The sequence below is a fragment of the Plectrocnemia conspersa genome, unplaced genomic scaffold (genome assembly GCF_051122295.1).
Source record: "Plectrocnemia conspersa isolate PC_06_02 unplaced genomic scaffold, ASM5112229v1 ptg000014l, whole genome shotgun sequence".
NCBI classification, from domain to species: domain Eukaryota; kingdom Metazoa; phylum Arthropoda; class Insecta; order Trichoptera; family Polycentropodidae; genus Plectrocnemia; species Plectrocnemia conspersa.
In genome coordinates this window covers 23,313,946-23,327,126 of record NW_028277178.1, presented here as the reverse complement: position 1 = coordinate 23,327,126, position 13,181 = coordinate 23,313,946, and the positions used below count along the sequence as shown (strand labels likewise).

General features: G+C 29.8%; 1 protein-coding gene across 1 annotated transcript in view; it reads left to right on the top strand.

Moving 5' to 3' along the window:
* The window catches only part of LOC148226544 (cell adhesion molecule Dscam2-like), a 234,248-nt gene that overhangs the window by 179,383 nt on the left and 41,684 nt on the right, over positions 1 to 13,181 (top strand). The window contains exon 5 of the mRNA XM_088204610.1: positions 10,273 to 10,422. Coding sequence (XP_088060736.1) covers positions 10,273 to 10,422 — 150 coding nt within the window. The remainder of the gene's footprint in view (positions 1 to 10,272; positions 10,423 to 13,181) is intronic.

The window sequence follows — 13,181 nt, the reverse complement described above, 5'->3', positions numbered from 1 at the left end:
TAATAAATAACAAACAGAATTTATTACGTATTATTTAAAAATAATCCGTATCGTATAATCCTAGTTTATATAATCTCGTACGTATTTACAGTATTCCTGTGAATTCGATCGAATCTTTCACGTACATAAATGTGCAGAAGCTTTAAGCAAATAAAACGCTTACAAACTGGGGACATTCGTAGAGCACGTCCGAGCTAAATAAATTTAGTAATTAACTAATTAAAGTCAACTTATTGTGCATACACGTCAGGTTTGGGTCTAACGACCTACGGACTCTACGTAAAACGTGTGTCCATACGCTAAGCACTAATTGTAAGTTATACAAATTGCCGTGTAATAAAATTCATACGTTCACGTATGAACCGCATAAAAGACGACCTTTTTGGTTTGGGTAGGGAATATAATCATATTTACCGACGTGCATATGTAATTTGAATGACTGGATTTGATTCTGAAAAAGTATTATTATATTGATAATCATATATCGTAAACGGTAGGGTGACTGTTCAAAAGTTTCCTGAAATTGCTGTGATAGATTTTTAGGGTTCTCGCGTGGCCAACGAGACTAAATATGGGATTTTGTAAGAGTTTTTTATTACAATATTTACATATGTGTGACGAAGGATTAATGGCGAGACGTCTTCTCCAAGTGGTGGTGAAGCTGGCGCAGGGATGATGTCCGTGGACGATCCTAAGGGTTCTTGTAGCTATCTGCAGCGAGTGTCAGGAGGCAGTTCCTCTTGCGGCGATGATCGTTCGGGAGTTCCAGATGTCTCTTCGTGACTTCGTGACTGACTTTCTGTCTGCTTGACTGCCTGACAAGCGACGTTCGCTCGTCCAAGGTCGTATTGACCGTTTATATCCTTGACCGTTTCGACACAAAAAAATTTTCTCAATGACGGAAAATATTTACTGTAAGCTCGTGTTATTTATGAAATTGGAACGAGGTATGTTTAATGATCATTTTTGAATACAGTCATTCATTTAGGGTTTGTAACAAAGACTATTTCAAACGTGCTCATCTGTGTGTGGTCGCTATATATTTTTACTGCAAAATAAAATTCTGATTTTAAATTAATTATTGCAGAAAGTTACATAAACAAAGTTATAATTGACTCCATTCACATATACATTTTCATGATGATTTAGCTGTTACGTTTTTTTTCCCCATTAAGGTTCATTGTTTAGATATTGTCGATTGAATAATACGAAATATTAACAAGGGATTTGTAAGTCGATTTTTATGATTGATTATATATACGAGGGGTCGGAAAACATTTTTTGTAAAGGGCCGGATAATAAATATTCTGGGCTCGGCGGGCCAGAAAGCAAAATTTCACAATTTAAGCATTTATTTGCATATTTAATTTATTTGAATACATATTAACATTTTTGGAATCTATCGAAAATTGATAAGAATACGTATCTCTGATAATAATCTATACATAGGAAAGTTACGTAACTGTTTCAAACTGTGGTTTACATTTAGTCAAAATTGATTGTAAATAGTTATCTGTTAATGCTGACCCAAAATTATAATTTAATGTACTTGATCATTAAAAATGTCTCACACAAGTGCTGCTAAATTTAAATATAAATCTCCAAGCATATAATAATATTAGTTGGTCATATACGTCACTTAAAAGACACATTTAGAGAATTCTGGTACTTTATTTTATTGAAATTTGCCTTTTAGTAAATCATCACATTGCAGTTTAATAATTTTTAATTAAAAGTTTTTTATTAATAAAGTTTAATTGATTTTTAAAAATCGAATCATATTCTGCACTAACAAACGCTGCTTAAACTGCAGTTCGAGCACAGAAAATATATACGACTCAAATTTTCTTGAAAGTAGACTTAGTAATATTTTTAATATCATAAGAAATACAAAAAGCAGGTGAATGGTCTCTCAATCAACAGCAGTTGTCATCGAAATGACTTACCCGCAGTGTAAATTTAATTTATGAGCACTGTTTTTAAGTTAAATTCGTTAAAAAATCACATTTCCAAATCCATTCACTATTCGATAATATAATTACCATGACTGAACTATTAAACTACTGTATGGTAGACCAAGCCAAGATATTTGGTTTCCATTTTTGATTAAAAAAAGTCACGGTTAAGTTTACTAATGAACTGGTTCATTAGCACATGATAGATTAGCATAATTTATAAACAGCAGCAAATAAACAGTATTTGTAGCGTCAGGGGTTCTTAAAGTGTACACCGCGGCGCCCTGGGGTGCTGCGGTTTCCTTACAGAGGCGCCGCTATTACAAAGTTTATAATTTACATTTTCAATTTAATGTGGTGTAAACCAGTAACTACTTGCTAAATGTTCGAATAAGCCTCTTAAAATGATTACTTAATATTATTATTTACTTGAACAATACAAAATATTCGCTATTTCGCAAAACGCACGTGTTTTAATTTGCCATTTGAAAACCTTGATTTAGCTTGAGCATCAAAAAAGCTTAGAAACTATTATTTGAAGTTAAAAAAAATGTTTTTAAGTTATTTACTTTGCTATTAAATTGCCTATTGATGTTACTCACAATGTGCTTAACAATTCTAAAAACTGTTGTTATCGAAAGCCCGGTAGATTTAAATAAAACTGCAAAAATTATACACGACTTTAACAATTTATTAACTATCGGTAAATTCCATTATTTTATTATTAATTAAATAAGCTATTTATGAAGTAACTATAGAGTCAATCTCATTTATACAAGTCAACAAATTTGCCCCCCACTTTATTTTAACTTTTTAATTACCTATTGATTATTTTGGTACAAACAAAATTTAATCGTACAATAATTTAAATAAATTTAATTCGAAAACAAAATAATTAACTCTTTATTAGTGTCTCTGACAATGACAAGACGAATATCCACAGGTAAAAAATAAATATAAATATCGGGTTAAACGGGGCAGTAAAGATGCTTTTAATTATTACTGCGTAACCCTACAAAAAATACAAAGCAATAGGAGCACCACATACGATCATATTTATTAATGATTGACCGTTCTGCTATAGCGCACACTTCAAAATTTTATTGACCTTGAAAAAGTAAAATTTATTTCCAGTTCGGCTGGATTAAAAAAGGCAAAAGACTGATATACAGCATAATATATACTTTCTGATTTAATCCGCTGTAACACATTAAGCTGACGTCTGTCAGGTTACAATGGAAAATGTGTTAATCTATATAAATGCCAAGAATATTAAAATGGTTCAGTATGAAAAATAAGTATTGCTAAAATTATTGCTTCCGAGTTAAATCATCGATTAAATCGAATATCGTTTACTTATAGAAGATAAAATTTATTGAAATTAATGTTTTAAATATAGTAATAAGCCTGTATGACATATATTGTAGTAAAAGTTAATAAATTTATATTGGAAAGTGAGTATCCTAGCCATATATTGTAGATATCACAGTGCTCATATTTAAAAAATAAATCTTATATAGCTTTAATTATATCGATCAAATACCTTTATTACTTTTGAGTTAAATCGTCGATTAAATCGAAAATCGTTATCTTTTAGGCAGACATAATGTAATGAAATTAATGTTTTATATATATAGTAGTAAGCCTGTATGATATATTGTAGTATAAATTACTAAATTTATATTGGAAAGTATGGGTTTTAAGCTTTCAATTAAATTCGGCGTTTTTCAATAATTTTTATTAATGGGATAATAGCTATAGTAAATATTATATTTAAAAAATAGTAATACAAATAAACTTATATTATTCATATTTTAAGTCAATATGTTTATAGCAGATTTTCTTTTAAAGCTTTTTACTTTTCATTTATTTTAAAAATAAATAAAATTAAATTAGTCTAAAAAGTAAAGTATAATATATTTTAGCAAGGGATTGTTATATTTTATTATTATCAATCGATGTTATAGTATTTTTTAAATTTAAATGTAAATATATTCATATTAACTAGATCCTTTTTATTTTTTAACTGAACAGTTAAAAAATAAAAAGTTTTATTTTCGGGATATTCCTAAAAATTTTAACACTAATTTTTCAAAAAGTTATTAAACAGTTTGGTAAATTTTCCTGAAACCAATTATTCACGGCGCATTTCGTATTATGTCGCAATTTATTTATTAACTTGGTACAGGCACCTTAAATATAACGAATATCCTAAAATAAATCAGCGGGACTTACGTGGTGGGTCTTTTGCAGTGGGTTAATGCGACTGTAACTAAATTAATAACATGTTCACAAATGCCTCTCTGGAAGCTTTTATCTCGACGCCCTCACGATTTGAGCGCCTCATACCATTTCGGGCCCTTTCCCACCCCTTATCCTTCCCGGTCCGGGTCTCCACTTGCGCGACGTCAAGTGTATCGGCGACAAGGGAAATCACGGCGGTTCACATGGCGTACTGAGCTTTTTATTATTCATCGCCGTATCTCCGCCGACGAAACAGTGAAACTTTCCCCACTAAACATGTGTTCGTTGTCGCATCAATCTGTCTGTCTATCTCCGCAATTTGTTTTCATCAGCGTGGTAATTCCGATAGGCGCGTATGCCTCCGTCGGATTTCGTTTACGTGACGCTTCACGGCAGACCGGTCTTTTTTTGTACCGTACATTTACGCAGACTATGCTGAAGTTAAAAACGTAATATATTGCAAGTATCTAAAAAGATTACCATTTTTGGAATAATAAGAACCAGATTTATTGTGTATCTCCGTTACAAAAAAATTGTGGGGAAATTTTTATTTAGATTAAATATAAAATAGCATTTTAATTTCTTGTAATTTAAGAGTAGCAAAAATATCAGTCTGGAAATTAAATCAAATTCACAAATAATTATCATAATCAATATAGTCTATTTAGATATATTTTTCAGCTTTTCATAAATAAATTATTTATTTATATGTTACTATAATGCAAGTCCTTAAATAAAAATATAACATTACATTAATTTAAATTTAAAAGTCAATCCATTTCCGCTAGAAGTACAGCTGCAAGACGTCCAGATTTGTCTGGTCTATAATTTATTTTTGCCTGGATTCTCAGAATTTGTCTAGTTATTTAAAAATTATATTATTTTAGCTCAAGTTATATCAAATAACTAATATGTTACTTCATGGACCTTTTTTTAGCTGTCATGTCGAGATAGTCCTGAATGCCAAACGTCCTGATTTATTAGAGAGTTATGACATAAATTTATGTTACAACCAATTTTATTCAATCTAGTACATAATATGTTTTCATAAAAATACTGGATGCTATAAGGGAAAATAGGAAACCAATAAGTTGTAATTCATTATGCCAAGCAAACAACGCAATCATTATAACGCGGTTAATTAAAAATATATGCGATAAAAATAAATATATAATAATCAACATGCACTGACATTAATTCTTTGTTTTGTAATTTTGCATAGGTTACTATTTTAAAAATACTCAAGGAGCACAATTTCCGAGAAATTAAAAATCTACAAATTATATTAAAGACAATGGTTGCCATATAATAAATATACTTGTTGTATTAGTCAATATTAATTCTAAATAAATTAAAATAATTGTCGTTTAAAATAGTGGTAATCATTTCTTACACAAATTAAGTTCAATTGCTTTTATTATCCATTAAAATGTAACCTATTAAGCTTTTATATAATTGTTTCAAATTAGACACTGTAAAAGGTCTTTAAGATAAACATAAAATTTTAAGCTATGGTGCAAAGCAATATATTTATTATTTAATTAAACATTTTTAATGATTCCTAAAAGTATCACGTTTGCTTACAAGCAAAATAAATAACATAAAAAATCTATTCTTGTTCTTTTTCTTGTTAAAAAAATTTTGACCGTGGAAAAATTCCTCTCGTTTGGTGTTGCCGTTGGTTTAATCGATAACAAGGCACTGTACATTATTTGTTTTCTTGCCCGTCGATTAAAATATTTTTAAATTCTTTTTCAATTAATCCGTAAAATGTTGGTTTTCTTACACTATTCTCTGTAAGGGTGAAATTTCTTTCTTTAATTGTTGTGTCAATGATAATTTTTCAGTGGATTCCAATGATTTAATGAAGTCGCGAGAGTCCTTAAAATTCGTCTGCGAAAAATTTCTTTCTCAATTTTACATATGTTTGCTTTTAAAAAGTAACTTTGTTTTGATTGGTGAAATATTCTGGATTTTGAAAATATGTAATTAATTACACCAATGTCTGTTTTTTTATTATACACATAATTTTTAAGCTTGGCTCAGAATTGATATTTTCCAATTGTTTTAACGACAATTTTAAGATTCCTTCAGCTGCCAATTATAATCGTGAGCTGTGAATAACAGCTGTTGCTACTTTACAAAAACAATTTTGTATTATCGAATAATAAAAATTACATTTAAAAGTATGTGAAAATTCCTATTGTGTTTTGCCAACAAATCAAAACAATATTCGCGATGGCGGTGCCTAAAATATTAAAAAAAGTTATTCCATAATAATATTCTTAATTTTTTTATACTTAATCTTTATTTTCATGAGGAAATATTAGTTTTAATGTCCGAGTTCTAGGTTTTTTAAAAATTATCTTTAATATTTAATTTTTTGCTATTTCTTCTGCCTGGATATTTTTAAACTTTTCATCACCTTTATAATTATAATAATGAAAAAATTGCATTGAGCTGAAAATAATAGAATTAATCTGATTTAAATTTAATTTTTTTTCTTGTTAAGATTTACTAATGTTTGTATTGTTTAATAAATTGCCAAATAATAACAAAACAAACAAACCTTACATTTTAATGTTGAGTAATATGTTAGCTTCTGATGTATTTCCCAATTTTTGCAGTTTCGATTGGTTGTTTTATAGTTAAAACAACTTTAAAGCTTCAATTATTTGTTCCAACTGGTATCTTAACGGTTTAAGTGAGTCGATTGACCATTCGGCTAGACCAGGGGTCGGCAACCTGCGGCTCGCGAGCCGCATGCGGCTCTTTTGACGTCAAGATGCTGCTCTCCAGTTCCATGCGCAAATATTAATAATTATTTTATTTTCAAAACTCATAAAAAATATTAAACTGCAAAAAAAAACTTTAAACAGGATAATAACACTCATCAGAGAGCAGTGAGAATAGGTGGAGTAGAGAGTATACGGACAACTGACATTTTTGAAATGTGGCAACACTGTTCTGTTTGTTTAGTTATTGGTGCATATGAATGGTTTTATATGAATAAACATTATTTCATATTTAAAGCTATTATTTTAAATCAGAAATCAAATTGATATATCTAATCTTAATCAAATACCATAATATTAAAATAAAAATGTTCGTGGCTCTTTAAAAACTGGGAAATTTTGTAAATTGTAACTTTTGGCTCTTCCGCCTCAAAAGGTTGCTGACCCCTGGGCTAGACCAACGAGTATTATCAAAAAGTTTTAAGGTAAACCTTTTAATATGCTTTTTTAGAATATTACAACTCTGTATAGATGTTGCGAAAAAATTATAAATACGCTGTATAGTATAAAATAAAATCAAAGCCTCTATGAAACAAATAGCTGCATCATAAATGAGAGGAATACGGAACTAAGAATGCTCTTGGATGTAAGGACGATATGCGGCTCTGAACACAATTTTGTTTTCTTCTCTTATTGGAGCCGTTATCATATACTTGACCCCTTGGATCACATAACGAGAGATCATGTTTTTGTATCGTTTCGAATATTTTTTCTGTCTTTCCCTTACCTGTGGTTTCATCTATATTTATGAAACCTAAAAACGCTCTTGTATTATATATAAGGTAATATATTTACAAAATGAACTATTATTGTCATTTTTTCAGTATGTGAGAAATTTGGCGTGCAATCGACAATCAATTTTGTTACACTATTTTCTTCAACTTTGTACAATATTAAAGGTGATAATTATTTTATTTTGAATGTTTAATCCAAAAAATTGTTGGTGAACTTCATTATTAGTGATCTTCCTAACGCGTTCCTTCATTACGCTGCCATATTATGCTCATTTAAAAAAAATACTGTTACCATTTTTATATAACTTATCAGATGATCCTCGTAACGCAATATTTTGGGTTTCGTGAAACTAAGTGATGAATATTAATCATTTTAATTACGTTTCTCCATTGTTTTGTATTTTCGTTTGTCCGTTTTTGAAACGCACTGTCAATGGTTGTACAACATTCTATTCTCTTTAAAAAAAATTAGATGTTTCCTGAGTATTTAATCTATAATGTATATTTTTTTAAATATTCACGCTTTTAGTCGTCAATGCGATTTTTAATTGGGAAAAAAATATACAAAAGAAACAGTACACTGATTTTTTTGTTTTGGAATAAAAAAGCCATATGTTTCGCCATTTGGATGTATTCGTTGATAAGAATTTGGAATGAACTTTCGATTCTTATCAATTTTAAGATTTTGCCTTTAGCCCAATATATTAAAAATTCTGATTTATTAGAATTTTGCCTAGAAATATTTGATATACTTTCAGTGTTTGATAAGTTTGAAAGCAAATGCATTACTATTAACATTGCGTCGATATTTAAAATATATATTTGTCGCTCCATGACGCGACTTTTAGTATGGTGCCTCAAACTGCAAGCTAGAGCCGACCCTGACAAGACCAAACTTTGTCTCCTAAATATTCTCTGATCATGTATGTACAAAAAAGTGTATTTGGCAAAAATAAATATACATACGGATGTACAGTTCCACAATTTAAAATGTTATATTTAAAAAGAAAAAAATATGTTATATCTGAAAAAAAATATAGTTAAAAAATAATAAAGAGACTTTAACTGCACCCTGTAATATGACAAAGTGAAATATTGTAGTCAAGAAAAATCACTTTATTATTAGATGAACTGGCGTTAAGCGCTGCTCTCATTTTCTGAACAAAATGATTTATTCACATTGTTAATCCAGTGCTAACTCGCCAATCTTTTTCGGACCCATTATCGCGACAAGCGTTGTCGCGCGCAACGTATCACTCCTGCTTTGATACGGCCTCAAAACATGAAATTTAATTAACATCGGATTAGCCCTTTCTGAAATTTTAATTAAACAATGTGTGCGGCCCGAGCGAACAAAGCTCCTAACCGAGGGTCATGTTCCGAGTCCGGGCACTACGCACTCGCGCGAATTTTCCACTTTGCAGGTGGAAAATTTTTCAAGGGATCGCCTCTGATCGTATGCACGTATATGTGTGTGTATATAATATGCGCGTACGTGTGCGTGAACAACGAAATTGAGTTTTCCGTAACAAATTTCTCTCGTCCGTACCCACATAGATAACACACCGTCCATTCACTACACAAACAACGCACCCTTAGACGCAACACCTTGCGACTAATTACATCCTATTTTAATCGCGTATATATGTATTACAACATACAACATTCATTATTAATTAACTTATGTGATGTTAAGCAAAATAGCTTCAGATTATCGTCAGCATTTTTGGTGCCATTATTATTAGATGCACAGGATCCATATTTTAATACCAAATACAATTCAGTATATCATTTTATTAATTACGGTTAGCAATAGCAATCGTGTCAACGGTGGGTCATAACCGGGAATTGTACTGCGATGCACATGTCATGATATAAATTACGAGGTTGTACAAATTATCACTGCCCTCTGCACAATACGATTACCAAACGTACTGAAAATAGCGTTGTATGTTAATGATTTCCGGGTCGCAAATTTAGTTTGTTGTAGCTATAAACATACTTTCGGTCAGGATACAGATTATATAAAGAGAGCAGATACTCGTGTATATATATAATATAAAATAAGTATATTAAATTGCTTTTATGTTTATATTAGCATTATATTGATTAAATTTCCATGGCTAGGTATAATAATACAATAATACAATGAGCTGCTTACGTAGGTACTTAGATATTTGATTTTTTTTGTTCTGAGCCGAGATTATTATTGAAAGCATATTTTTCTACCAACAAAGTTCGATCCGCAATCAGACTATGAAAAATGAGAAGCAAAAAGAAAACACACTCGCGGGGTTTTTCATTGTTGAAAAATGTGCGGAAGGTCCCAAGTTTCTTTCTACATTGTCTGGGCGGCTTACGCGTATATTTTATTGGCTCAAAGTTTGTATACTTTTTTTTGTACCGGCGTCGAGCAAATCTCGTGACAAAGCGACTGCAATGGAAAAATTTTAATAGCGACTTTTCCGACTCAATTTATGACGTTCATTTTTATATTGTTTTTCTTCTCGTTGTGTATTATATATATATATTTTTTATTTTCAGTAATCGCCGGAAACTACGAGCCACGGGTACTCGGAACCCATGCCACTATTGGGTCACCGGCTGTTTTAGTTTGTGACAGAAGAGATCACATCACGGTCATATCATGGTTAAGGAACGACGTAATCTTGGTGCCCGGACAACCTGAAGCAGGTTAGATTAATTTTATTTATTGGATTCGCTGAAAAAACTTTCTATTTTATTTAATTTGGTTTTAAAAGCTGGATATTATAATTGATTACGTTGAGATTATGCCTCTAATATTTTATAAAAATATATAAATATCATCTCATAACTTTCTGGCATAACTAACTTTATGTTTCGACGTAACTGATCATTATTCAAATTATAAATCAAAGTTGCCCGTGGAGCCATTTATTAATGTTGCAATTATTTTAACGGATTAACGAATTTCATATAATTAATCACAGCTATTTAAAAAGTAAATATACGCAATATCACATAGCTTTTGTGAGCTATATAATTACGGTAAAAAATAGTAAAACCATATATGTTTACTGAACATATATGTACATATATGGTAACTGAACACATGGACGCCGGGGAGCGCACATGTGCGCGTTTCGATTTTTTACTAGGCATCGGGCGCGTTTTGACTCTTTTCCTGGGCGCTGGGACGCGCATATATGAGTGTTTAGATATTTAATTTTAAAGTAATACATATTGTTATTATGAGTATTATTATACCAACATTTCTAAAACTTAATTTTATATATGATTGTTGATTACTGTTTTAACAAAAGTAAGGATTATTGTCTGGTAAATATCAACAACCAGCTAGATTAGTTTGAAACGAATAAATATTGTTGGAATAATATTTACATCGATTTTGCAAACAAAATTAATTAGCATTATAAACGTGATTTTAAATATTAAATTTAAATTAAAATGATTTAAAATGCCGTATGATTATTTAAACTTTTTTTTTAATTGAGGAAAATGGCAATTTAGAGGTAAAATATTTTTTTAATTCACTGTGGGGACAGTATATATCTTTAAATAATATCAATTTAAAACTTAAAAATAACTTTTATTTTTAAAATATCACTGTTGATAAGTTGGGCATATTTATATTATATTATAGAAAGTTATTGTTTAAAATACAGCTGCAGGGAAAAAATTTTATTTTTTCATATAATCATCTTTCCTTAAAATTATTTTTTTCATAAACCTTTTGAGCTCATATTTATTTTTAAATACACGTTTAATTTTCTATATAGCGCAATTAAAAAAAATATATTTTACTCAAGTACAAGTAACGAAAACTTGAATAATTATGTTCATGTATAAGTCCTTTTATCCATGCTTGCTTACAAAGAATAATAGTCGTGTCCGAAGCGGTCCAACTCTGCCTTCTGGACGTTGAGCTGGGTCAGGGTTGACGTAAAGAGGAGAGCGGCAGCTTTCCCGATCTTTTCCGTCTGTCGATGGTCGTCGGATTCTTTCATGTCTATGTTGGAGATCTCATTTAAAACTATTGATGATGTCGGGAGCGAAACTCTTTACAGAAGCTATTATTTTGAGCGCTGTGTGTATATTTTAATTATTGAGGGAGGTTTAGTGCTCGCCTAATTTTCGATGCCACAACTAATTACTGGTTTCGAAAGTGGCCGTTCATATATAATATATTGCAATCTGCCATGTTTAGAACGATCTTTAAATATTTTTACAACTTGTTCCTTTGCCAAGGCATCACCAACGGGTGCTTATAACTTAAATACCCTTATATAACCCTTTCATATATGTTTCAAATTTGACGACCGTTGTATTATAGATGGCAGTAAAGCTGCTTGATTGATTTAGATTTGCCAACGTACACTGATATATTTTAGGGTAAAACTGTGTTAATAATTTATTATTTGTAATATCTTATAGCACTTGCTATTTTATGGCTAATTTGAAGATGTTAAAATTAAAATACATATTTTCATTAAGCAACGTTTTAAAACTATCATAATTATCACTGAATCCAAATATATTTTTTAGACATTCTATTAAAACATTGCCAAATCGTCTGTTGAAATATGCTAAGTGTTGTTTGATAATCTGAACCAAATTTCAACTCTCTTAACTTTTACAATTTATTCCTATTTCGTAATATATACATAAATGTGTGTATGTATATATATGAAAAAAATAGATTTTATATTTATTTCAATTTAATTAAATTGTGGTAAGTCATTAAACAATATTTACTCTTTGCGGAATAATTTTTCTTTTTATGCGTTATTGTACGTTTAACCATTTTTTAGCATTGTTAATCGTGTACATTAGAATGACTATTGTGTTATTGTAATTCATTTTTAATGTATTTTAAATAACTCACCGTTTAAAAGCATTCCTGTATTCTTAATCAAAAAACTCACAAATAATACCACTCTATAGTTAAATAAATAACCTGAATAATACTAGCATAGCAACTTTGATAATTTAAATATTTGCTAAAAAATTAGAATTCAGTAGACATACATGTAATATATATATCATGAAATTTGTAAAAAAATTCAAAATTCAAAATTTACAATTATACAAAAAACATATTGGATTACATCGTTAAGTGTATGTGTTTTTAACATATTATAAGCATATGTATGTGTCATATAAATCTGATTTTATTAATGGGAGTTAATGGAAATTCACAGCAGAAAGATTATACATATATATTTTAGTCAAACACGCGAGTCGATAAAAACGTTTATATAATGCCTTAAATATAACTCTCTTCATTTTGTGCATTATATTTTATAGGTGTCGAAATAAATATAATATGTCTAGCACACATTCGTAAAAAACGTTCAAAAGCTATGTTTAATAAATAATATTGCTTTTCTTTGGTTTTATCTCACAACCATCGCAATTTATTATTTATAAACGCTGTTTTGCGTCGCGTA